The sequence below is a fragment of the Acanthaster planci genome, linkage group LG02, assembly GCF_054643075.1.
Source record: "Acanthaster planci isolate LZ-2023a linkage group LG02, COTS_SCS, whole genome shotgun sequence".
NCBI lineage: Eukaryota > Metazoa > Echinodermata > Asteroidea > Valvatida > Acanthasteridae > Acanthaster > Acanthaster planci.
Genome location: NC_141778.1, coordinates 34,493,653 through 34,521,317, shown reverse-complemented (window position 1 = coordinate 34,521,317; position 27,665 = coordinate 34,493,653). Strand labels below are relative to the sequence as shown.

The window sequence follows — 27,665 nt, the reverse complement described above, 5'->3', positions numbered from 1 at the left end:
AAATGCATCTAAAAATCCGGACGTACAGTAAATGCAGCTGTGGAAGGTTTACTTTTTATTAGGAACTTAAAATCCTTATATTGAGACCTCTCCGCTGAAGCAAATTAACATCAGGTCTCGGTGGCACAAGTCCGGTCTCTTGGAATGTCTGCATTAAAACCCGAAAAATAATGACTGATGCATCGACGCTAAGGCGTCCATGCAGAACTCCCCTAATAGAACCAGTAGAATATTTACCTGGACAGAGGGATCTGCCCGTCCTTCATGAACAAAATCCCCGCAGGTTATAGCAACTTCATCAACGAATGAACAATTTATCGACACTCTTTGCTGAAAATCCGTTTTTTTTTCTCCACCTAAACACAGACAAGCCACAAAAACCACTAAATTGAACCCTCCCTTAAATACACTTTGAATGTAAGGAAAAGGTAATGCATTCTAATATTGGGGTCAATGTTTTAGTCTAAAATAATGTCCACCCATAACATGAACCAATCAGCAGCCATATTTCACCATTCGATTGACTCCCTCTTTTCTCCTCGTCAACGCCCTTCATTTTGGCTGATGTTCGAATCGCACATTTTATTCAACTTCCTGCTTTAACTGCACGTTTATTGCAACTTTAATAAATTACGACGGGACAAACGGCGTGTTTCACTTGCACTTTATTTTCAAGCCGTCTCTTTAGTTTCAGCTGATGTCGTTGAACAGCTTTTTGGAGGAATGGCATTGTACTGTGATGCATAATACGGTGGTAATGCGTTTTTAAACCATACTTATTAATATATACAATATTTACAGCTAAGCCTTTAGTAAACACGGATTATGAAAATCTGTGCAGTCAGTGTGAACTAAGCAAAACTATTTTTAAATAATTTGAAACGAGAACTTCCGAAATTGTGGTATGTTGCAGTTTAAACATAAACATTTTGTTTGTTTTTCAGCTCGCCAGTTGTTAAAGTAAAAGTGACATTTTCGTTGAGGGGTATGCTTGTAAATTTTCCCTTTTCATGTGCAAAAATCAGTCATAAGCAGTCAAATGTTTAACGTTTTCAAAATAATTAAAAGGAAAACGCTCGATTTGAAGTATCTTGTTGAACCTTCGAAGACAGGTTCACCATGGCATGTGACCTACGATATTACGAGTTAAATCTAGTACGAGAGTCTCACTTGATTCACCCATAGTATCGTTTTATTACAATGTCATTGGGACGTATTTGCTATTATATCTCCACAAAAACTACATTCTGTGTTCTTAATTCAACCGCTGATATTATTAAAATAAAAGGTCAGTTCGAACCGCATCGAAACAGTTTTTCAATCCCAACGAACCTCTCCCAGGAACGAATATTGTAAACCATCAGCGACCCGTTGGGTTGCTACTATCAAGATGAGTCGGAGTACCACTGATTCAGAGTGGTCCAGTCCGTCTTCGCTGCCAATCGAAGTTATCAGAAAATGGTCCGCGGAAACGGTGATTTGCAGTGCGTGCACAAGAGCTTTTCCATGGGTACTCAGCGTTGCAGTTCCAGGGCCCAAACATGCTGGGGCCAGCCGGTCCTTCCTCGGGATCGTCTCGTCTCGACAACATGCGCGGTATCAGTCTGTTGATAAAAACAATGTCAGAAAAGAGATTAAGACAAAGTATTTAGAGCATTTAGTTCATCTGGATAGCAACGTCAGTAATCAAATATGTTTTTATCCGTGTCAATTGGCAAGCTAGAACATCCACCAGTCCGACTCGTCAGTACAAACTTGAAGGTTTTTGTTGCAATATATGTATTCACTATAGTCATTTGCTGCATAAAGCCTACATGCATTTAACAATCTATTGGCATGTTTTGCTAGTAACAATATGTGTGATTGATCCACTATGGAGTAAAGGAACAGCTACGATTAGATCAGACAGATTATACCTTTAAGCCTTACCCCTAAATCCATTTACGCTGGTTTCGAAAGAAAAAAGAAAAAAAGAAGAGAGAAACTAAGTCGACACAACACTTTTCCTAATAGCATTGGGTCACATTGTCAATGATAGCTACTCTAACAAATTTCCATAAATTAAATTTCTGTGGAATAACGATTACTCTACAACATGTCAAAACCGTTGACGAAAATTTTAGCGTCATTCACCGAGTACTCACGAAACATTTCCTAATAATATTGTTTGCCTGGAAGAAAATCGTTTCTATTGTGTAAGTTATTATACAAACACTAAACCCGATTAAATTAAGTATACAGAACCTATAAGAATCGCGAGATGATGACTGTTTGAAAATCCAAGTGGGGTATGCCACGAACATCCAACTTCGATGCCAAGGGCATGTAGTAAGATTTGCCATGGGAGACGCTCTGATAGGAGAAATGAAGAGATGATCTAACTGTGTCTGGTTGTAGGCAGGCCTCGGGCTTAGTCGCGAATTCAGGTTTGGTTAGCACTTAAAGTTGTTTATTTTGCTTGTACTATACAGCTCCTTATGTGCAAGGTTATTGAATAAAAGAGGATTTTTACGGGATCTATCGAGACATTTCACACACACACCCACACGCACGCAAACCAGTAAGCGGTCACTTAGCAATATCTGTAGTCAGTTTTAAAGGGACAAAAAGTTGCAAAGTATAAGATGCCTTAAGATTAAAAAACAAAACCTTTACAAAAGAACCATTTTCGCACTTCTTATTCAAGTGATTTTTCTTTTCTGTTAAGGCAGATCCTGAGTAAATACTTAATACATCACTGTATATTTTAGGTAATGTTGTTTGAGCAAATTCTGACCAATCGTGTTTCTTTCAAGTATTATCTTCCCTCTCTTCGTTCATTTGTGTTTCAGTTTATTTAACACTATGTTTATATATTTGTGTGATTAACAGTCGAAAATACTGCGTCGTAAACGTCAATGACAAAAACGAACTTCGTTTCGATACCTAAACACATTGCTAACAATCTCATGTGCTATAAAAGCCAATCAGGCCTTGACATTACGACATTTGTCGGGCATGTGACTTTATACCAAGTCTTCTGTTCTGGCTAATACCGCAAAGAAGTCAGCGGTGTTTAAAATATGACAAAAAATAGTAAATTAAGGTAAAAACACGTCATTAATGTCTATTAATAAAGAAAAGACTACTTTGTCATATTGTCCTGAGCTTGGAAGTCTTTAATTTGCACATCTGTATTAACAATGTCGATGAAGTGGACTGGGGGTGATCATATACCCTGCTAACGTAAACAGACAGGGATTCATGTTATCACTGTCAGTGTTTTGAAAATCCACACTGAACATTAATGACAGAAGTCTTTATACCTGCAACGTCGTTTTATTCTTCAGGAATTCGTAAACAAGCCAAAAATGTTGGTGGCGTTAGCCGAAACAATTTATTGTGTGGAAAAGTTCTTTGTGCTTCAAAACGTCTGCAGGAGATTTCAAGGGTTATTTAGAAACTCTGATTTAGATTTAGGTATTTTTGTTGTCACCACAAGTAACCGCAACGTGCAATGCCGATCGTGTTAAATTCTACCGAAAGAACCAGCTGCAAATTTGAGTGTCAACTGCCGTGGGTGCCGCTGAAAGAATTACGCTCTGAACCCGTTGCCCACACCGCCAAGGTCCTGGTAAACATTGTAAACAGAGAGAACCAAAAATGATGGGAACTGATTATTAGGACCTGGTCTGGTCTTCCACCGCCACCTTGACACGACCCTTGGTTGGTTGTCGCTCGGCCCGGCTAAGGCAACCCTGGATGGAGCGGATGGCAACACGGTACCGTAGCGCCGTATACCCTCCCGGCCAACGCGCCACGGTGGGAGGAACTAGAGATGCGTTTGGGGTCAACTTGTCACACTGGACCCGCTGCGAACACCCGGGAAATTTTATGGCAACATGTGCTTCCGAGTGGCCCGACCATAAATATTACCTTCCTGGTGTTTGGAGACTAAAAATAAAAAGAAAGCAACGGGAAAAGGGAATAAAGAGACACCGATTGCGTGTGTTGGGGGTGTACGCTCACGCACAGCCACATGATTCCAAAAACATCATGCCTGGAAAGTAAACTGTAAACACAGTCGACATGAGACCTACAGACCTGGTGCGATTCATCATTTGACAACAAGAGACCCTGGGACGAGGACAGTGCACGCCTGGATGCAATGTACACTACCTAATGAGCGATTTACTACGTCTTGGTATCGCAAAACAGGGGGCAGTCTAAATATCCACTACATGGCAACAGTTTGAACTTGAAGTACCGTAAAATGTAACTCTCCCTTGATAGGAATGACGACGAAGGAACCTACATTCTGGTTCAACAGCAGCTATGTTGATCAATATCTTTACCACATGTTTGGAGTTGGTTAAGTCTACCTAACCATGTTGGTATCATACTGGTGTGAATGAAACGAACTTGAAAGTCTTGTTCCCCATCGAGTTCCCGTAGATTAAATTTTATAACTTAACATCCTCACTGAAGTCTCAGTCTGTTGTACATTAAATTGGCTGCACGAGACACTGTTATTATGAGAATATTATTATGAAATGCTTCAGTCGACATCGAATTTTCCAACGCTGTGCGCGCCCAGAATTATTTCTCAAATGCTTCACTATCAGAAGACAAAAACAGTCATTTTTACGCTGTAAATACCAAACTATTCTTTGCAAAACGGTAAACTAATCGCAGGTTCCATGCAGTCGGATGTGATTTACCCAAGTTGAATCATCAGATAGGGGCTGTCACTCCCAGCGCACGCAAATAAAAGAGTAAATCTTGCGAAATGAGTGTGAAATGTAATTCCCTTCAATGAGTCTCCCTGCGGGCAGAGCGGTCTGGTAATACGGCGACCAACCGCTGTAAGCCCGGTGCTCACGAGCCGTGCGTCGTGTGCCGGCAGTATGCCGAGTGTACTGCCAAGACCCAAGGGCACATTTTAGGCACCAATCCACCCAGTAGTAGTCAAGTGGTAACCGGGAATATGACACTGTCGTTCCTACTGTGAAGGAAAAGAAATCTAACTTGTTTAGAAAGCTAAATTCAAATGAAGGGACCCGTTGCATGAACGCGTACACACACCACATTATACGTCGTATCGCGTAGTGTACGTCATCCAGGAAGTTGACTGGAATTATATTCAATCTTGCAATATGGACTTGTTCTCTCATGACCTTAAGTTTACTTTATTTCTGCGGAATAACACATCAGATCACACCGAATCAAACAAGCAGAGAACTTACACAGAGCACTCTTCTCAATTAACCATAGGGCCTATCTTCAGCTTTAAAAAAGATACAGATCATGCACATGCATTCCTAAGTGTAAGCTAACTTTAAATCCAATAACTTATTTCACGATTGTGAAAAAATATTTTATCACAACTTCATTCGTCATTTTGACTTTTTTTTTCATTTAGATGCCGGAACCATGCGTGAATATCTTGTTGATGGCATGGCTGATGCTGCACATCATAATTGTTTTAGGGAATCAGAGAGTGTCGTCGAAATCATATCCAAAAATATTGACACGATATACACGAATGTGACGGGAAAAAAGTGATATTTCTAACATGTTCTGTGTCAGTCGGGACAAGGAATTCCTCTAATTAACTTTCGTCCCCCAGAAAACGACGCGCGGTTGACGTGGTCTGCGTTAGTTTTAGAAAAATCTGATCCCAATCTGATGTGATATTTTGAAACATCTGACTCTAGAGGATAAGATGTGTCTTGTCAGGGCATTTTTAGACCGACAAATGGACTAGTTGAATGACTGTACAAACATCGAATCAGGAATCTTACGATTATGAATGAGTAATCCACGGCACTATCTTCTACACTTTTCGCGTACCATCAAGATGGCTTCATCTTTCCTCTGAAGTTCTTTCCATCCACTCTCGCGAGTACAGTTGAATCGTTTACCAAATGAGCAACACTTTTCATGTGTTTGTACTTGTCATCAAACCATGACCTAGTTGGGTAACCGGTAACCGCAGTTTTTTAGTACACCCTTCTTACCAGGAGACAGAGCCGAGGTAAAGGGGAGAGTGAAGAAGCTGAACAGCAGTTGGTCAGTACTCGTAACTCCCATTCTGTAACTGCTTGCACGTTATATCGGATTCAGGTATTTTTTTTGTATCAATTAACTAGTAAACGATAATGCTTTCTTCATTAGCTGATATCGTGCCGATTTCAATTGTAGATTTTGTTGTGCTCCATATTTTCTGATTTACCATACATGCCATATGTCTTTTTACTGTTTACTTGATGGGACATTCCCGTCAAATTCATTATCATGTATTTGGCACTGCGGAATGTTTTTTAAAAGTTGTTCCGTCCATTCCACTTCTTGTTACGGTAACATGCATGCAGAACGATGATAACAATGAACAGAAAAATGATTAACGCATTGTGCATTAGCCCATATAATTTCATTTCTCGTTCTATTAAAATGAAATATATGACTAGAATCGTTTAACCATGTTAACAACTTTGCATGTAGTGAGTTTCAGCAAACAATAACATACTTGAAGTTTGACGCATAATAACAGCCGCCCGTCAGAAAGTTATAACTTTGATGCCGTAAGAAAACTCATTTTTTTAGGTAACAGTTTAAGAGTCTTTGTTTGCAATGGTTAATCCATTTTAGAAAATTGCCCGGGTTCTTACCATTTCTCGTTCAACAGCCTTCTTCCGCCTCTCTCGGTCCTCGATCTTCAGAAGTTCCGCCTTAAAACTAGCCGTGTCTACCGGTCCGATGCCGTCGTCTTTGGCCAGAACCTCGGATAAGTACGCAATATAACTGGTGGCTAGTCTCAACGTCTTTATCTTAGAGAGTTTCGTGTCTGCTGGCACGTTGGGTATGCACTCTCGCAAATCGGCAAAAGCCGAGTTGATGCTAAGCGTCCGCCGCCTCTCTTTACGGTTGCTGTTAGTGGGACATCGCCGCTTGCCGAACCGTCTTGGACCGGGAGGACTGCTCCGCTCATCACAAGAATTTCCCGGCGCGGACTGACAGTCAGTATTAGGGCTGCTGCAGTTGTTAGTAATAGTGGCGGTGGTCGTAGTCTGATCCTGGCACGCTTGAGAACACGGTGAAAATGAATGGTGATGGACGGGACTAGTGTACTCGTGCGGCATCTCACCGGTTGCAGCAACGGCCGGGCTGAGCAGTAGTCCGTGGTGATAGTAGCCCTTATCGTGCTCAGGGATGGAGGGACACCTGCCATGACCGTTGTGAGGACGGTACAAGTGCTCATCCTGTGTCCGCTGCAAGCTGACAGGCACCGGTGGATATTCGCTCAACATGCTCATGGTGTCCACCATCTCAAGCCGTCAGAATCGCACTGTTGAAACTAGCTAGGATTCAGTCTTGCTAGCTAGACGTCTTCCACGGCTGACAGCGTGAGTAAAACAGTGCGATTTATCCCGTCTAACCCGGAGGATCAAAGTCAGTACTAATCCTCACCTACGCGTAACCCGATACGCGTATAACCCCGCGCAATCGCTGCGTCCAATTAGGCGAAATGATGGTCGCGAGTCGGCAACTTCCAGAAAGGTCAAATGGTTGTCTAGGTTGATTTGTGTGTCGTTATGCGCAACGATAACAACAACAAAAGCATCTCGTCAGGCACGGATTTGAAAGTCCGACAACGGTTGCTGTTTCATCCATTCACGATGGCGACTGACGAGCCTCTGCCAAGTACCGAGAATTGTCACTCTCATGTAGATTGCGGGCGTGACGATGCCCCTTCGAATTGGTCACCTGTAATTGTCAGCAACTGAGGTCGTTCTAATCTGTAATCGACACTTGTCATGTGACTTGGACGTTCGTGGGCCAGATTGAATCTTAACAAGGCACGTCACCAATCGGTGACAGGCCAGTCGGCTCTGCGTCTGGGGTGCCTATATTTTCCTTCCTTGTTTCTTGAACTGCATACTAAATAGCATTACGCCTATGTCACCTCCTTGCCTATTCGAAACACACATGTGCGGTTATAATGCGGACGTTATGTTGTGTCAAGCTGTGGGTATCGTGGCTCTACAGTAACGGAAATGCCGGTGACTGGGTGGACATTAAGTAAATTATCATGACGTGAAACAGGGACAGTTCGTTCCGTAGTTAAAGCCATTCCCAACGAGATACCCTGTCCCCCCCAAAAAAAAATCCACATCAAAGGCATAGATACATAAAATTTAAGAATGTCATGATACCACTTGAACGACTGTCGAAAGGTCAATATTCAAAATAAAGTATACAGAATTTATTAAAGACTGCAATTCGCCTTTGTGCTGAAATTTTGTTTTGACAAGTACAACTATTTATCAAGTCCTACCCCGGTCATTTTAGACAACCCCAGCAGAGCCATTGCAGAAGGGCAGCAACTGAACAGATACACAAGACATACTTAAGCTATAATGATATCTAGATCTCTCGGTCTCTCGTTCTTTCTGTCTAGGACCATTGATTCATTGAGCTCAATGCTCCCGGCCAGAGAAAAGCTGTTGTAGCGAGCGGCGACGGAACGACAGAGCATAGGACAGGAGGACCGTGAGCTGGCGACAGAAGACAATTACGTCCCTTCCCTAGGGAGTGATTACCTTATCATCTGTTGTCTTTAAGTTATCCTAGGATTATAGGTGGTCTCGTAAAGAATGAAGACGGGGACACGAAAACACAGTCTTCAGGTTTTCAGACCCTCACAGACATGTCAACTGTACTGAAGCATGTCTTACTACACAGGTGCCTATCTTTTCTTTCCTGAGGTACTGACTGCAGCCGCAGTTGCTTTAACTTGGGTCGGCAATAGATTCGCTAATTGCAATAAACCCGGATATCATATCCTTTCCAATGAATTTCCTCTCTGTTCAGGTGAAATAGACCTGTGAAGTTACTTTGATTACGGTGTCGATCACGCTGCGTAGGCATTACACGTACTTACATAAATTTTGTAAACACTTATTATTCGTGCGGATTCCCCTTTCACAAGGGAGACTCGAGCAAGAGACTACTAAATCTGACGACTTTACAGGGCTTCAACCGTGTGACATGGCCCTGCGACGTTACTTTTACTTAGGAAGATATTCTGTGCAACTTGTTACTGCTTCACAGTGTACATTATACAGAAGTGGTCAGTCCCTTTTTGTCAATCGTGTGGAAAAATGTACTTGAAAACATTCAGGGCGCTGTTGTCGCAATAAAAATGAACTCCAAATTGCTCAGTGAAGATAATTGTAATAAGGCTTTGGCTCATTGGTTTATATGTCATGTGCTCAAACAACAGCGAGTCTAAATGAAAGAAAATTTCAGGGAGTAGGCCTACCGGTATTTAAGTGACACAATTTTTGATTGTAACAGGTGTCTTCTGGAAATAATATCACACTTTTGCTCGGGGACATGCAAATTCGAATTAGCATAAAAAGCCCACATGCACCGAAAGACGGCAAAAAAGAAAAGAAGAGAAGAGAAGAAAAGAGACGAAAAGAGAAGAGAAGAGAAGACAAGAGAAGAGAAGAGAAGAGAAGAAAAGAGAAGAGAAGAGAAGAGAAGAGAAGAGAAGACAAGAGAAGAGAAGAGAAGAGAAGACAAGAGAAGAGAAGACAAGAGAAGAGAAGAGAAGAAAAGAGAAGAGAAGAGAAGAGAAGAGAAGAGAAGACAAGAGAAGAGAAGAGAAGAGAAGAGAAGAAAAGAGAAGAGAAGAGAAGAGAAGAGAAGAGAAGAAAGTGATTTTGGACACAAAGGTGCGTGAAAAAAAATGCATAGCACGGGCCGTATATTTTGTGCGTTCAAAAAGAAAAAGGTTTCTTCGTCTCACCAAGTTTTAGTTATCCTTACATGTATTTTCATTCCACAGTCTTCATGCAAATAAGGAGTCATTGAAACGTCTCACTTTGTATTTCAGGCTCACCAACAGGTTTCCGAATGTGTGGCTGAAGTCGTAAATCTTGGAATATGACAGGTATAGACATATCCGCGTCTGTAGGGTTATAATCGAGGGTCAGACTGCTTTCCGACGAAACGCAAAGTCATCATTTCCTGTTGGGCGCCCCCCTCCCACTCCTCCCGATAATCTACTTCAACGTCTTGATTACTTAATCGCTAGTACGGCTGCAGTTTAAACTCATAAAGGACAGAAATGATTGTGCTTAAAAAACCTGTACAGATGTCGTAGGTTATTTTTTTAAAATTATCGGAATTTCAGTAATATTGCTTGTAGGCACGAAAATTGCACCGGATTTCTGTTTAGAGTTTTAAACGGAAGTCTTGGTCTTCCAGGGCTGAAAGAGACTGTTTAAATGGGCTTGGGAAAACTGTTTGGCAATCTTCGACGACGCCAATGCGTTTTACACCTTTTCATCCCCACCTTTGTTCTTGCATTGTGAGTCCGTGCATATAATTTAAAATTACTGTGTAACCATCGCCAAAGCATTTACATGGCCAATTGCTTCTTGATTTCAATGTCAACTTCTTGTCATTTCAATCAAATTATCCATTAGAAAAATATCCTAGCGTTTTTAACTAAGATATAATGTACGTGTACAGCAGGAAAGGACGTCGTGTAGGCCTACACGTATGTCCTCTGCTATACCCTACCAGAGCTCGGGAGGAAGGAGGCAAAAGCAAGCCCCTGGTTCCTCAACCTAACCTCCTTTTTGACCTCAAACAGCCAGAAAGAATTATCTTTATGACATGTACATGTGCCATGTTTTGCATCACATTTCAACTGTTAGTTTAATCACACCACGATACCAATAACCTAACTTTTCCACTGTTTCCATAGTTGCTGCCGGGAAACAGTGTAACTGTCACTGTTCAGAGACTTTACAGCTTTCTTGGGATGCAACTGGTACATGATTTTTCCGTTTACCCCTTGAATAAGACAGAACACGCGGGCAGTTTCTGTACTTAGTAAGGTCGTCTTGCAACATGGGACAACACGGATTCACGCACCATGGCCATACAAATTGGAAATCGTGTCCGTGGAGAGTACATGACAAATGCAAAGCAGGAACTAAACCCCCCCCAAAAAAAACCCAAGATGAAGCAGCATTTACATGCTTGAAGTCAGTGACATCAGAAGATGAGATCCATGTTTAGGTATGATAAATCAAGAGAGCTTATTCCTCAGAGGAAATTTAATACATAATATTGCATCCAACAGGGGCATATGTTCGAGACGCAGGGGTATGACAACATGCAATAACCGAAATCCCGCAGACCGTGTTCAATTCAATAAGCGGTTGGGGTGCTCAATATAGTTTCTGTCAAACTGAAATACATGTATTAATTACTGTTCATTATAAGAGTAAATGCCCACCTTTTTGCCTGATTAATTTGCAGATGCCCTGTCATTCTTTACAGGAGCTTTGCGTGAAATTTACATTTATGTTTTTTCATAGGCTTAATAACACTCGGACAAAAGTTGGTGAATACCCCCCTCCAACGCTAGATGTACGTCCTCAGTTACATCCCGATTCATTCGTCGAATGCACCAGGAAGTTCCAAATAGAAAATAATGTGCGGGATCGTCGTTCTGATTTGTACATAAAACAGGGCAAATCCTACAGTTGGACAGGAGGGCGTGACGGTGTGATTATGCAGGTATCAAATCAACATTCTAGAAACGTCATTTCCAACAGAAACATCATATCGTGGAAAAACTTGCAACAAAAAGCCTTCAGCCTCCTGGTTTGTAACTGTCTGAAAGAGAATCCAAATGCCACCAACCCTTACACTAAGCCCCAAGGCCACGTCCCGGCAAAGCTCGCGATGGAACGGTCAACTTCCTTCGGGTGAACCATGGCATCATGACAACGTCTCCAGTCCGTCTTTGGTTGGGGAAAGACTGGAGGTTTGGTGGTATTTTGTTTACCTGGCTCTTGGGCGTAATACGAAGCGATAACTCACCTCAAGTGATGCTTACTGGGCGGTACTTTCCGTAGTCATAAGTCATCGAACATCGGCTAACAAGAGGCTTTAGTCTTATTGGTGGTCCGCACTGAGGAATTTACTAACTATCTCGAAGAAAGTTTTCTGGTAATATTTCAATAGTGAAAGTGTGATAAAAATAACAAAAGATTTGTTATTGTTATTAAACAAAATGTATGAGTTAAAAACCTCTGAAATTGAGAGAGTGCACGCTTACATTCTCATCGTGCCTTGCATCGTTTTGTTTTCAGACAAGCATCTACCCAAAGTGACGACTCTGCCGAAGATGTGTATGCAGTGGCGTAACTACGGAGCGGTGTATGGGTGGGTGGGTGGGGGGTCAAGGGGGTCCGTGCCCCCAGGTGTCCCCCATTTGAAATCTTTGAATTATGTCCGTTGTGATGCAGCTGCATATTTTCTTGAAGTGCCCCCTTGAAAAAATGTGTGTACCCCCGGGTGACCTCCCGAAATTTAGCTCTAGTTACGCCACTATTATGTGTATACATGTCTCTCGTCTCCCGTCTCTTTCCTCCTTTAAACACTACTGAAACCACCAATAGAGGGTATAGGTTCGTGCTTGTTTCCCAAAGTGGCCAAGGCTGTACCGAGTAATTTATGGCAGTAAAAATGTCCGCATTGTAATGGTTCTGTTGATCTGATTCTATTTTCCATTTTCCTTTGAGGTTTTCTGGAATTCTCATTAACACGATGTGGGTGTCTTTTCTGTAGATTCCCTCCTCTTTATAAATCAAGTGTTTTGTATAATAAGGCTTAAGTGTCAACATGGTTACCCGAGTCGGAGAAATGTTGGCCTGGCCTCAAACTGAAACAATAGTGTAGAGAACATCAAAGCAACAATATAATTTCTTTGCAGACCTGTTTTAATAACAAGGTGGAAACAGTTTTCAAGAATATCTTCCGTAATCATAAAACAGGCTTTGTAATAAAAGCAAGGCTGATTTCTCTGAAATTTTGAAAATCGTTTCATTCAACACCGCCTAAATTAGCATGCATAGCACTGTGCCGAAAATACAACGTAAATTGACAGAAACGAACTTCCACGATATTAGCTGTTTGCAAGCGAGCTGGAATGGGATCATATCCTGTTGTGGAGGTGACTCAATCACCTGTTCACTTTTAAACAGCGCACCGCACCATTACTGGTCACAACTCCCCTTGTAATTCTTCCAGATTTATTGATCTATTCACGTCGAAACTGGAAGGCTATAGGGTTCATGGTCGGGTGTGAAGGTCATATGAATCAATCCCAACCCTTCAGACCACGGAACACTTTGTGTCCGTTTACATGTGTCCGTTCGAGAGGAACATTGATGTGAAAAGCGTCATAGGTATTCTGGGTCACTTCCACTTAATCAAATATCTTATGGAGTATATCATTGTATCGGCTTTGCGTTTGAGATCTTCTAAAAGTTGATTTTTTCTACAAAAGCAGTTGGCCGACGCTGACACTTTGCATTTTACGGACGCACCCACGACTGTGAGTTCCAGAGGGCGCTGCACATTCAGCCCATGCAGAACCGTAAGTGCGGCTCTGAGCCCGTGCACTAATTCAAGTGAGAATTTCTGGCCAGCTCATTAGCATTAAAAGTCCCCCCCCTCAGTATCTTTTGAAAAAGGAGATTGTTTGGCCCCCCCAAATGGTGAGAGTATGTAAATCCTTGCCAGGATCAACTCCCTGGGCTTTCATATGAGAGCAGAAGGGCTAAAACTACCGTTGAAAAAGGTCGTAAGTGCCCCAGAAAGTTGAGGGTTGCCACTTGAAAAATGGCCGCTGCAATCGGACTTCGGAAAAATAACTTTTCGGTGGGTGATTTTGTTTTGTGGGAATAATTAAAAATGTAATTGGTTAACCCACAAAAAAATTGAAAAGAAATTGAAAGATTAGGGACTAGGCAATAATTTCATTTGTGTTTCTGAAATCTCAGGGATGTTGGCGTGCATGCTATTGGGCCCTGAACAGTGCTGAATTTACACTGTTTTCAACGAGGCTTGAATTAGTGGCCCGTACCCATGATTCAGCCACTTGTTTGTGCGCGGCTCGTCCCCAGATGTTACTTAGCGTGTGGATGTACATGTACATTGTACTTTACATGCGCTGTCAGTATTAGTAGAGAGATCATTGGCTCGCCCACACAGAGCAAGCGCGACACCTACGGAGAACAATGTAGATATGAACAGCCAGAAAAACTGCACAAACGTCGACCTTAGCCGCGCCGCTGCAAACCCTCATGAACAAAAATAAAAAGAAGACTTGGAGAGGTTGTATATATTTAATTAATTGCTGTAACGGTGCAAAAAAAATACTAACCCATTCATTTTGCTGTAAAAAAATTTAAACTGGGCCCGTCCGGGAATTGAACCCGGGACCTCTCGCACCCGAAGCGAGAATCATACCGCTAGACCAACGAGCCTACAAACGTAGTGCGGGCACTTTAAGGTTTATGAAGAATTAGGCTACTCTTCATCGCGGTCTGGGTTTATTTCTCTTTCCCTTTACATTTATAATGGTTTTATGAAGCTATGAAAGGAATGGTGTCAATGACATTGAAATTATCTTCAATCCTGTGATGCGTTGATAACGAAATTTGCCAAAATCAAAAAGATTGATTAATTGTCTCCTAGCAACAGGATTGGGATGTGTGTGCAGGCCTATGCCCTGCCATGACTGGCGCCTGCGACCCGCGCGCGAGAGCCAGCTGCATATATATATACGCATGTACCTCGTCAACTCAAGGCTCGATATGTGCATTTAACGTCGACGGAGAACCACCTGTGTACACCGAAGGACTGAAGAATTAAATTATTCTAAATAATTTTAAGCAGGTATGGTGGGCATGGATCTGGAATCTTTCAATATCGATTAATTGCGAGTTCCATGGTAATTGATATCCAATCTTGGCATCCCGACATGGAAATTGTCTCTGAGTCGACCAAGCTGCCTTGCCCTGTTTTGTTTATAATCACCCGTGGCAATGCGCTTCAGGTAGACCTTGTTGACTTGTTGAGAACTAACGTTAAATTGTTATGAGTTTCTCATCGTTTCTTGTTGAAATTATTATGTTATTATATATTATATTATGTAATAATGTATGAGACTTGGCAAATATTGCTGGTGTGTGGGCATTCGGGGGGGGGCTTTATTTAGGCCTAATTGGGCTACAAATTTACAATGATCGAATGCATTTTTCAATGCACAAATATGACCAAGGTTTATTTTAAACTAGGAAAGAGTTCCAACTTCCATATACGGACGCCACTTGACACCCCATGCATAAACCCTATGGGACTGGTCTGAGAAAAGTATTTTCTAAGTAAAAGACATAGTTTTTCCCTCCTAAATTGAACTTTTCTGGACATTTTTTGCTTTCTCGGAATAGGTCACTCTAGGGAATAATTATGTCCGTATATGGAACTCTTCCCTTTTAAAAGCCTGTCCTAGTACATGATATAATGTTAATGATACAAAGCCTCCAACTCTGCCTAATAACCTCTATTCTGTTTGTGGTTGGTTCCTGTACACTTTGACAAACCAATTGTTTGGGATCAAAGCATTTTCATCTTTTTAGTAAAATATAAACATTGTTGTCCTAGGCTCCAAATCATGTTTTAGGCCTACTGTCATTTCATGCATTTTCCACTTTGCCCACAACCACTTTGCCCATTTGGTCCACGTTCCACTGTGCCCACACGCCACGTTGTCCACGCCATTTGTTAAAATTAAAAAGAGGGGAAAAAATGGAAAAACAACTTCCTTACCCTTCCAGAGTCTGCTCTAATTGCCAGCAAAGAACAGAATAGAATCAAGTAGAATACTAGGACAGAGATGCAAGGCCAAAGACCAGCTAACAGTGAGATTTCCCATGTGAGGGAGTGGGAGGCGGGTTCCTCCCTCCCATGATGGGAGCTTTAGCATTTTTTAGCTCAAAATTGTGCGATCTGGTGCGCTTAAAGTACAACAGGGTCCCAAGTCACTTGTGTAAATGGTCCATCATCTCTTTTCCATGATGTTGTTCTGATTATTATTATAGTGTAGGCATCCATCTTCTCATTTCAAACAACGCATGGCGTACTCACTCTTACCTAATTCAGCTGTGTACAGGACCACGTTACTGAGTCTATAATAGCGTACATAGTGCTACAGAGCTGCAGCCTCATCAAGTACGATCCATCGTAGATGTATGTAGATCTAGTGATCGCGTGCATTGTAGTGCATATACTACTCCTATACACATTGTATTGCGGCTAGGCGGCAGCAGTCGTCCATGCAACTTACAGACTCGCCAATTGCATTGCTTTTTTTTCCGGTCTGGCTCTGAGGTGTGAGAAAATGGTTGCCAGGTGTGTGAGTGTGAGAAAGAGTGGTGACTGTCATGCCAAATGTGTGAAACTTGGTAGGTCTGCTAGGATGTTGTGGATTTTGAGACTGTCATTGTTTTCTTTAATGTAACTTTATAGCTGATCCTAAGCTAAAAGAAAAGTACAACAAAGAAAATAAATTTTTTTCTTCATCAGGCAGCAAAACATGGACGACTTGTACCCAGATTATGATGATACATATGGTGGTAAGCCACTCAAACTTCGCCCACTGCCATCACTTGAGCAAAACGGCACAGCCGAATACAAATCCAAGAAGAGGAAGAAGAAACGCAAGGATAAAAAATCACCCAGCAAGGCCAACTCTGCAACCCAGACGATCATTCCTAAGAGGATAGACTATATCCTGGTGTATCCCAAGGAAGATGAAAATGATTTTAAGGATAATGATGACATTGAGGACTTTAAGAACAGGATGGAACTGAGGAGGAGGTTCCATAGAGCAGCCAGGGAGAAGGAAGGGCTGGAGATCAGAGAGAGGGACATGGGAGAGAAGATTTATGTCTTGATCCATTGTCCATTCAAGAGAATGTGCCTCGAGGCAGAGGAGGTTAAACTGGAAATGCCTCTGGAAGGGGTAAGAAGTGAAAAACACTGCATACCTTTAATGATTCTGTGCACTGATGAAGAGTTCCCATGAAGAGGGGGTGAGTTGTCCCCCATGCCTACCTTGCCAGGTTCTTCTCAGAGGGGGCAATGGGGGGGGGACAAGTCCCCATAGGGGATGGAGGGGGGAGTTGATCATAGTGGTAATACTGAGGTGAGTGGGGGCACGTCCTGGATCCTTGTGTTACTCATGAATATTTTCCTTAAATGTCTCTTTTTGCTGACTGTTGAAATATTTCATTCTTCATATTTTGTTCTTTGTTTTTTATATGCATTGGCAGGCAGCTATTCCCCCAAAGCAAGCGAATGGATACTTAGATCAACTCAAGTCTCTCTTTGTAACAGATGATGAAGGTTGGATTATTTTAACAATCATTTCAAATTTGGTTTTACCCGTGTTTTGTGCTCGTGGTCCATTCAAATTGCTTGGAAAATGTATCAGATGTGCTTTGAACAAAAAGACCGGAGGCAAAAATCTCAACTGTAGTCAGCAAGCAAATGTGTGTGGGATTTGACTTTTTTACAAATGGTGTAACATTCTAACAATCTGTTGTTCTTATTTTGGTCTGCAGTTGACTTTGTGAGTGCACCCTTCATTGTTCAGAAGAGGGCGGTATTCAAGGGAATTGACCAACCAGATACATTCTTCTCCCCAGCATTGCGTTCACTCCTGGTAGGTTATGTCACACGTTCTTGTACAAAGCACGCTGTACTGAATGTAAAGACCAAGCCAGCTTTGGTCCTGTGTTTGAGTTTATAACCGTTTTTTTTACTCTTTATTATTTTTGTTAACCAGGTTCACAACATCTTGATCAACATTGATGTACGAGAGCAAGGGGATGAGAACACTGACTTCAGAGACTCCATGAGACGAAAAGGTAAGTGGTTCAACAAGACGGTATCGCAGCTTTTCTTTGAGTCCAGTACAGGTTGACTTGAAGTGACGTCACAAGTAGTGATAGTCAGGGATGGGAATATACCCCCTCCTTTTGGATGTTTTAAAATTTGTAAGCGCATTTTGTAAGTGTCTGGTGAACAGTTCTATTCAGCATTCAGGATCCCTGTGGGCACGTGCGATGTGAAAAAATTGGCACAAAGCTGAATGGAGCTTTAGTTTGTTGCTTTAGAAAAGTGATGGAGCTAATATCGAGGTGGTCTTTGGAGCATAGTGTTAATCAATTGCTGTTTTTGACAGCCAAGATGCGTTCGACGCCAGAACATAGGAAAGGTAGATATAACACCCACATCTGTACTCGGAGTTCCTTTTCAGCAGTTCTGCTTATGAATGTTTTGATAGTTTGCTATTTGGTATGTTTGAAGGAAACCTTTTACAATATCTAAGAAATTCTTGCAAAGTCTGTAAAAGGAATGCTGTTACAAAGTTCTTTCTAGCCAATGATCATTTGCATGAATTATTTGAGTATTTCCATGATTGCGTTAAACTGTTGCAAGATTAGTTTTGTGTTTTATTGAAAACATTTCGCCCCTGCTTCAGGTTTCTGTTTCTTGTTCCAGTTACTATTTCAAGCAGAGACAATGGAATTCAAGTGAAAAATGCTAAACGTATTTTTCAAGTAACCTTTTGTCGTTTTTTTAATTCACTTTCTTTTGTACTCTTATCAGAATGTTCCATTTTTTAATTTGGATTTTTCCCCCTGCCCGACATGTGTTTAAACACTGTATACTCAGTGTTTTGTCCCGAAGGCTTGTGAAAAAAACCACAAACAATTTCAAGCGGAGACACGTCAGGCAGGGCAAAATCCAAAATTAATTTCATCTCCCTGGTGCAAATCCATCTTTGAAATAGTTCCATTTTTGGGATTACAGAGTACATGTACATGTAGTTTAAACAGCTTATGTCTTGACTAACTATGTTGCTTGCTCGTTCTTAGTAAATATTGTGAGCATCAATTCGAAATGACCTGATGCAAGTCTCAGGTGCTTGAGATGGAGCTAATCTTGTCCTTCATACCTTTGCGTCATCCAAGTAAATTTTAAAGACGGCCAAACAACTTATTTTTTATTCCCCGGTAGGTCTGCCATTTATGCTGATGAAGAAAGTTTATACAGACAGATTCATCATGCATGAGGAATCTCCTTATGAATTGGAGGAAGACGAGGAGACAAGGGAGATACAGAGAAGTCTCAGCAAGGAGCGGGGGGACTTCAACCCCAACTCTGACCCCAGAGAGGTCAGTAACTTGAAGGGCATCCATAGCTTATAGAATTGCCTGAAAAGCTGTAGAAAATTACTGGTTAAGAGACAGTTTATCTTATTTTTGTGCATTCGTTCTTAGTATGGAAGATTCAGGAAGATTTTGTTGGAGATTTCTTGGGGATGAGAGCCTAATGAATGCACTGACACCTGCAGACTGTTTGTCTCTCCAATTCCATTTGCAGGCATTGCATAGAACCTGGTGCCGATGGTGGAAGTTCCAACCTCTCTGGAAAATCCGTAACTACTTTGGGGAGAAGATTGCCTTCTACTTTGCCTGGGCTGGTGAAATGGCCAGCCTTCTCTGGCTACCTGTGCTGCTTGGCATTGCTATCTGGGCCGATGGATTATATCTCAGGTTAGAAATGTGATTTTTTATGTGAGGGCTGCAGAGTCTGTCATAAATCTAACTGTAATTTTCTGTTAAAAGTTCTGTTGTAATTGTTTTGTAGGATGAAGCAAGTAGAAAATACAGTTGTGGTATATGTAGCTTATTTTATGGCTTTCAAAATGCCCTCTTTAAACATAGTCTTTAAAGCATCTTGAATGTAAGGTATAGTTTGATACAAATATAATATTGCAAAACTACTTCACTTAAACACGTTTGAATGTCCAATTAACATTGATCCTTTGTTTGGTTGTGTAGCATCAAGGACAACATGGAATACAATGAGGGCTTAGCTGAGATGGCCAGACAGCGAGATGAATTGATTGATGCTGTCAGAGAGAATATCACCTTGTACAACAGGACAGAAGACAGGTTACTCTACCAGAACTTAACTGCACGTGCTCAGGAGGAAGACTCGTTCTTTGGCAGGTAAGATCACAGTCAAGCTAACATTGAATACAAAGGGAGCCAGCCGTTTTGCCCAACTGTGACACATTTTCTCTTTCAGTACATCTGTTGTGATCGTAAATTTGTTGCAGTACCAATGTGAAAGGCAGGTGTCGAGTCTCCTGACCCCCAAATCTCAAGGAATGCGTTCTTTAATAATACAGAGTTATCTTATCATAGCCCCTTTTTATGATTTATAGAAATAACTTAAAGCCCATTGACAGAGAAGTGAACAATCTTAATTAAACCTTCAACATTCTAATAAAATCTATATTTCTTTCTCCCTCTAGCATTGCTGATAAGTCTCTTGAGATTCTAGATGTCTTTCAGAAATCATTTGATTCAGCAGTTACGCCGTACTTTGCTCTCGTCATTTGTCTTTGGGGTAAGTTTACAGATATCATTCCAGATTTGCCAGTGGAAAAATTAATGTAGTTCATCTGTTTCAGTTTTATAATGAACTAACCTTTGAGCAGCATTTCCCTTATTTAAATGAGCTACAACTCTGAGCTTCATGCCTTGCTATACTGCAAAATCAATATAAGTCGTGTCACTGGTTGATGTTTTTTGGTTCATTCAATCTTTCGATGTGATCTCCCCCATCAGGAACTCTTTTCCAAGAATGCTGGAAGAGGAAACATGCTCGTTTGGCTTATGAGTGGGATGTGTCCAGTTACCATTTTACTGAGCCTGATCGCCCAGAATTTTATGGAACCAAAGAACGGGAGGTAATGATTTCTTTGTCTTAAGGACATTGGAGCAAATTTCAGTCCTTTGAAGATGAGACTCTAATGGTTTGGGTGTAATCTTTTTTCAAGATTTTGAAAATGGTAAGACCCTCCCAGCAAATTGCTGGTAATACTTTCAGGTGAAATCATTGTACTGATAAGTTTTGTTTCTTAAACAAAATCCTTCTGTTCATGTAGAAACTTATTTGATTTTTTTCATTATTTTTGTAGTTTCTTAATTAGTTGCTTGAGCTTTGTCAAATGCTGCATTTTGATTCATCTTCAGGATCCTGTGTCCAGCCTGCCAGATTGGTACTACCCATTCTACAAACAATTTCTCAAGTTCATGGCATCTTTTGGCATTCTCATCTTCATGGTAAGATTGCATTTTGGTCCTGTGGTGAGAATTGTTGGAATTTTTCCTTCAAGGAAGTTGCGCATTGAAAAAGAACCTCTTGTCTCTCCAACTGTAGACTGTGCCTGTTTTCAAAAGTGAAGCTATGATTTGGTCCTTGCCCATTTTAATTTGTGGCATGAACAATTTTTTGTAGGGGTGATATTAAAAGATATCCCCATCTCTCCTGTGCTTGCAGGCGTTGCTTGTCATAGCTAGTGCACTGGGTGTTATCATCTATCGCGTCATCATTGGAGTCTTATTGGCAGATTCCTCCACCCTGCCAAGGATCTTGTTATCTACAGTTGCAGCCACTCTTCTCAACTCCATCTCTATTATGATCTTAGGAAGAGTGAGTAGATTATGTGGCCATTGTGCCTTATGATTTTTGTCTAGGTTATCAATTGTTCCCTACACATCCTAAACAACACCAGGTTGTATTCGCACAGACTTGATAGTTATCATTGATATTTCGTCCAATTTTTCTTTCAGTTGTATGACTACATCGCATACAAGTTGACAGATTGGGGTAAGTCAGACAAAACTTCTCTTTTGATTGATATTTCTGGTAGGTATAGGTATAGTTTATTTGCATATCATAAATAGAATATTCACAAGAATTTAATATCAAAATAACAAAAATGATACGAGGTTTCCTGTTAGAAATTGAATGCTTACACGCCACAAACTTTCAGAGTTATCTTGTATTCTTGACATTCATTGGTTGTAAGAATGGTTAATGATTGTTGCAGGTGTTGTTTGATGATATAAACGCAAAAAAATTCTTAATGGCGATTGTTCTTCAATATGTCGAGGGTTTGCCATCGAAACGGGCAAATAAAAGGGCAGTCACACAGATCTATACTTCACAGCTGGTTTAATTCCGAGCACAGATCCGAACGGTCCAAGGTCAGAACACGAACTCACTATCTACAATCTAGCGGGGCTATTTATACAGGTTGGGCTTGCTTTTACAGAGAATTAAGAACAAAACATTCTATCATAACATTTACTAATAAATCACAAACAAAACAGCGTGCAGCGTAGCAAACATTAATGTCTCACGCTTCATCGCAAGAGGGCGCTAGTGCGACCAATCAAGCAAGTGCGCGCTGTTTACATGTGGCACTCAACTGTGCACTGTCAATGCACTCTGAAGTGGCAAAGATGCAGCGTGAGCGAACTAATAATCACAGAGTGCGCTGTCAGGTAATAATACCAGTAAGAACCAATAATCATTAACTAATAATCAATCAACAGTTCATATTGAGTAATTTCACAACACTATCTACGTGGTGAAGTTTTTGCAAGGAAACTGAGATCAAGCGTGTCACATCTTTTAAGGATGAAAAGTTCCTCTTGAAGAAACACAACACACAACATTTGAAATCTGCCACTTATTCTTGTCATGTCGAACACATGTTGTATTTTTGCAGTACTAATTTGTTAAGTGCTGATTTATTTGTTGACAGAGAATCATCGGACCCAGAGCCAGTATGACGATGCCTTGATCATGAAGCTTTTTGCTTTCCAGTTTGTCAACAGCTATGCCTCACTCTTCTACATCGCATTCTTCAGAGGGGTACAAACACACCTATTTATTTAAACATGGTTTTTATATCGGCGTAACATGGTTTGTACTTTAACATCCTTGATATATGGTCCCACAATTGTAAAAAGATGTCTCTTCTTACACTCAACAGTCAACTGCTTGACATTTGTGCAATTACATGAAGAAGGCAGCCCCTCTCTGTGTTGAAAAAATACCAATGGTGACTTGATCTATTTCAGAGTTCTTAGAATGAACTTACTTTGCAGTGTTTGATACATAGGTGTGAAATCATCAGTAGTGTACCACAGTTAGTAGTGAAAAGCTTCGGTCTGGAAGCTCATTTACATGAAGTCTCGGGTTGATGACTCAATTCAGTCCAGTAAAAATATTTTCCTCACAAATCATTTATCATGTAAAGTATGCTGTTGATTATTGAGAGTGCATGTGCCATTTACCAGGCCGTCTGATTGACATGTTGTTCTTTTGCAGCTGACTGCTGAGGACGGCATACTTTACCTGGGTAAACAATATGAAGATAGCTGTGGGGATGACAACATCTGCATGCCTCTGCTATCTCTTCAGGTCTTTGTGCTTATGATCGTCAAGCCCTTTCCTAAATTCCTGAAAGACATTATCATACCGTAAGTCTTGATCACCTTGATAGATAACATATTGCACACCTCTTCTCTATCTTTAAACTCAATAGATAGTTACATCTTTGATCACAGGTCCTATCTGTTGGCCAGAACATTTGCTTCCAATGTGAAATCCAACTAAAATGCAACCAAGAGCTTTAGAGTTCTTATAACAGAGCTAAGTTTCATCTTGGCGCATCCTATTTCTACCGTCAGTGAAGTCCAGTTGGTAAAAACTTGAGTTCCACTTAGGTTGAAATGAGTGCACAAGCCTCCTCATTACAGATGTACCCCTCTGAATGCCTTCATTGGTTAGTTCTGTATATCTTTCCTCCACAGTTGGCTCAAGAAAGTCTTGAAGAAATGCTGCTGTTGCAGAGGGAAGAATAAAGTGGCAGATGTGGAGGCCAGTAAAATGGAGAAAGCTGATTTCATGAGGAAGGAAGGAGCCAAGCCACCTCTGGGAAACTTCACACTGGGAGAGTTCACTGAGAAGACCATCCAGTATGGCTTCCTCATGGTATGTTCTGTCCCAAAACGAGACACTTTACCAAATTTACTTTTACAATGCTGCATTATGAAACAGATCCTCCATAGACAATCAGCTTTTTGTTGAGTGATTTCCCATTCCTTTTCCCAAATTAGCAAAGCAGTTTGATGACCCCACATTTTGTCAATTTCTGCCTCCATTCATCATTTCGCTTTCTCCATATTTTCTGTCCAGCTGTTTTCCTGTGCCTTACCCTTGGCTCCATTCATAGCTATCCTAGTGCTCTTAGTGGATATCAGAGTGGATGCAACACGTATGTTGTGGATGAACAGACGTCCTATTGCCTTCATATCTGGTGGTATAGGTAAGTTTATCATGTAGTTTTTCAGTAAGATGTCAAGATCTGTATCTCCCCTGAACACAGTGAAGACTTACTTAATATGGAAGTCACATTTTGGGCTTTGTCATACAGTGTAGGTTGTTTTACAGATATGAAATTGGAGATAAATTCTGACATCTTTTGTTGTGATTACATTAGCTCTATTCCCTTGTTTATTCAAATACAAACCATGTTTCAGGGATTTGGTAATGGAGGAAGAACACGATATTTTTCCTCTGGTTAGGCATGTGGTACAGCATTCTGGATTTCCTCAACTTTGCTGGTGTGGTGACCAATGGTTTCCTGATTGCCTTCACTGCTAAGTGGTCTCAGAATTTCACCTTAGCTGAGAGACTCTGGGTTGTCATTGCCTTTGAGGTTAGTTCTCAGATCCTTTCCCTTGGATTTGCCTGAAACTGCAGGCAACCAGAATGAAAAATGAGTATGTTGAACTTGTGCTGAAAAGGTATAACCAACTTCAGAGCCTAATTTTTTTAAGGAGAGTTGTGACCATGGCCATCTTCAGGGATTTGTGCTGTTTTGGAAATTTGTTTCTTCCTGTAGCTGGCTCTTAATAGAGCACATTCTGCTCACATCCGTCAAACTGCAACCTTTGACTAAAATGTCATGTTTTGTACCATGTTGTATTTTAGCATATTGTGTTGTCAGTCAAGTTCTTCATTGCTTACATCATCCCAGACACTCCTTCTGACATCAGCCTAGCAAAGAGAAGAGTAAGTAGAAGACTTTTTTGTACATCGTTCAGTTTTACTAAGCATGACACAGCATTCCACAAACACATGCCTTTTGTGCCTTAAGTTGGAGAAAAACGAATACACGCAAACAGTACGACTCATGAAAGTGGTGATGTCGAGGGTTTCTCTCGTTTAACGATCAAATATGTGGAAAATACCAGAAATGAACAGTTAATTAATGTTTGTTTTTCTTGTTTCTTTTTTCTCCATTCAACATTTCCTCATCTTGTACCTTCTTGCATCTGTCCATCTTCCTAATCCTGTGTCTTCCTCATTCCTTTACCATAATACCTCTTCACTTTGTCGACCTCCAATTTTTATCCCCCCCCTATTATCCCTCCTCCCTCCCTCACAGCAACGCTACCAAATTGCCCAGATCCTGGACAAGGCAGAGAACCAAGGCCCTATTAAAAGTAAGGAGGGTACCTGTGTGGTCTTGGCACCGGATTTGAAAGCCTTTAATTATATCGATTGTGCTGTGAAAAATGACGACAGCAACCCTGCCCTTAAGTCACTCGTAACTGACGACACACTCTTAGCCACCACCAAAGAGAGAAAGGCAAACCCAGAAGATGAAGAGGGACTTGGAAACTTGGATGATGGTGCGAAGGAATGCACCCAAGAAGCTGTGGATGCTGTTGCACCAAAGTATGCAATGTTTACTTCAGGCCAAAATGTTGTGTTCAAGTGTCTTTTTACTTGCATGCTTTGTAGCTAAATGTGGCCAGAAGTGTATTTTCGTGATAGCTGCAAAATGATTCCTGGCATATGAGAATTTCCATCTTTTAAGAAACACCGCATTTGCTGTTAACCTTAAAATAGTGCTCACTAAACATGTTTTATGCTTCGGCGATTTTAAAATCTGTTCCTGCGTAAGTGTCATTCAGAAGGGCAAATACATGTACTTGCTGCGGAGTTGGTGTCAGTCATACTTAAATGTATGTTTTCATATATTGCTTTCTCAGTAGGTTCTTAGTTTTAAATTTGGTTTTGCTGTGAGTGTGTGCAAAACGTGCACAAACAGTATTTATCCAAGATTATTTGTACATGTTTGATCATCATCAAGTTTCTCATAGTTTGTTTGCATTGCTGTGATTGGTGTTTGGCTCCTTTTAAATTGTTTTTTCCAGTTTTCTCTTGTCCAATTATTCTCAAAAAGGTTGTCATGGATTGTTTATTATTTGTTTTTCATACAGAAGATGTAAGTAATTCTTCTTAGTCTCATGTTTCAACAGATTGAGCTATGCTGAAGATGGGACCACCTACATTGGGCAGTCAGAGAAATTTCCAAGTGAAACCAAGAAGAGGAAAAAGAAGAAACTTAAAAAGCGCAATTCAGAGGAATCACCTGACACACCCCCACAGCTTGACCCCGCCTACCCACCAGAAGTATCCCCCAGTGATGTGTACCAGCCCCCAAACCCGACACAGCTCTATGGTTTAGATGGTTACCAGAACAATACAAATTTATATTCCAGTATTCAGTATTCACCGGGGAGTCATGCGTCAGACTTAGCTTATCCACCCACTAAAATTAATGCCCAGGGTAACATATTTTTCTAATACAGTTCTTCCTAACTAATGTAATTGTAGAAATGTATTCTCTCTGTAATAAAATTTAAGTTTTTAATTTTTTGTACCTTACTGTTTTTGAAGAAGAGACTCTTGTAAATCTTTTCTATCTTCTTTATAGTACTATATATGTATATATTGCTGCAGAGGACAGAATTTTAGCTTTTAATACATGTATTAAAAAATCATTTCATCAGAAGTTTGTGTAATTGGAGCTTTTTGAACTGAAAAATTTGTCAGGGTACTTGTATGAACAAATATGTACAGTGAATGTATTTCCAACTGTTTTTGCTGTGCTCGAATGAAAACCCTTTTGAAGTATTTTGGTTTGTGATAGTCTTTGAGAGATACTTTTGGTGGATGACACAATTTATAAAACCTGTGCTACAATTTCCATCTTGAAAATGGGATATTTTCATGAGAGAAAAGTACTTACGTAATTTTTTTCCTTTGAAATTGTAAACTTGTACTTTGCTTATTGTGTTTCCTTTAGTTACGCCATTTTGTGCAATATTTTATAATCGAATGAAGTATAAATATGTTAGGTATCTGTCCAAAGTACTAAGTATTCTATGTGCAAGGTATGGTGTGCTGTGGGGTGTCTGTGCAAAGCAACCACTCTGTGCCTGAGTAGAAATATAATTATATTGTGTGTGAGCTGATAAGGTAGTTTTTTATTAACTTATTGTCAAATAATTTGTACGCCACGTTGTCTTTTAGAAATGGTGTAAATAACTGTTTGATCATTTTTATAAACCTTACTGATATTACTCAGTATTAAGGGAGAACATATGTACATTTACAATGACAAATTTTTGATAGAGGTTTCACACACCATCTTTGTTGCAAGCAAAATCTCTTTAACATAAATTTCTTGAGTTAATTCCTTAAATTGAAAATAGATAATCACTCATCTTACGTACAGGATTCAGCCTTAAATAATTTGATCAACTGCTTTCACTGTTTTATTTCTTTGTATATTCAGCAGTGTTTGGGCCGGGACTGTAGCACAATATTTGGGAACATTTATTTTATAGAAAAGCCTTTGCTTTAAGAATCTGAACTGAAGAGATTGATCTGAAAAATTCCACGGAAATGGTGAGAATGAAATTTGACTTCTGTAGTATTTTGAATAGCTAGAGCTGAGTACTTCAAATAAACCATAATGTAAAACTTGAGAGCTACTTTGTGTGACGTAA

The 27,665-nt window shown here is 40.6% G+C and overlaps 2 protein-coding genes and 1 non-coding gene across 6 annotated transcripts; 1 reads left to right on the top strand and 2 right to left on the bottom strand.

The window, feature by feature from the left end:
* Window positions 1-650: 650 nt before the first annotated feature.
* Window positions 651-7,871, bottom strand: LOC110983746 (uncharacterized). Its single transcript, XM_022243265.2, has 2 exons — window positions 6,651-7,871; window positions 651-1,604 (listed from the first exon to the last, which is right to left on the bottom strand). Exons 1-2 carry the CDS (start codon window positions 7,305-7,307, stop codon window positions 1,515-1,517), a joined length of 747 nt encoding a protein of 248 aa, XP_022098957.1. The 5' UTR covers window positions 7,308-7,871; the 3' UTR covers window positions 651-1,514.
* A 6,399-nt stretch (window positions 7,872-14,270) lies between these two features.
* On the bottom strand, window positions 14,271-14,342 carry Trnap-cgg (transfer RNA proline (anticodon CGG)). The gene has a single exon. It is a non-coding gene; the product is annotated as a tRNA-Pro (tRNA).
* A 241-nt stretch (window positions 14,343-14,583) lies between these two features.
* LOC147800171 (anoctamin-7-like) lies at window positions 14,584-27,644 on the top strand. 4 transcript variants are annotated; one of them, XM_087133683.1, is made up of 21 exons: window positions 14,584-14,754; window positions 16,444-16,882; window positions 17,193-17,265; window positions 17,484-17,584; window positions 17,708-17,789; window positions 18,946-19,103; window positions 19,312-19,484; window positions 19,773-19,943; window positions 20,252-20,346; window positions 20,568-20,689; window positions 20,976-21,065; window positions 21,283-21,435; window positions 21,576-21,612; window positions 22,556-22,665; window positions 23,125-23,276; window positions 23,610-23,790; window positions 23,995-24,124; window positions 24,384-24,517; window positions 24,793-24,873; window positions 25,250-25,542; window positions 26,130-27,644. In XM_087133683.1, exons 2-21 carry the CDS (start codon window positions 16,454-16,456, stop codon window positions 26,455-26,457), a joined length of 3,093 nt encoding a protein of 1,030 aa, XP_086989809.1. In that variant the 5' UTR covers window positions 14,584-14,754; window positions 16,444-16,453; the 3' UTR covers window positions 26,458-27,644. The 4 variants fall into 4 exon arrangements, with proteins under 4 accessions (XP_086989809.1, XP_086989811.1, XP_086989812.1 ...); XM_087133685.1 differs by lacking the exon at window positions 14,584-14,754 and adding an exon at window positions 14,767-14,914 and having other exon boundaries at window positions 25,250-25,307; window positions 26,114-27,644; XM_087133686.1 differs by lacking the exon at window positions 14,584-14,754 and adding an exon at window positions 14,767-14,914 and having other exon boundaries at window positions 25,250-25,307; window positions 26,130-26,271.
* The last annotated feature ends 21 nt before the right edge of the window (window positions 27,645-27,665 follow it).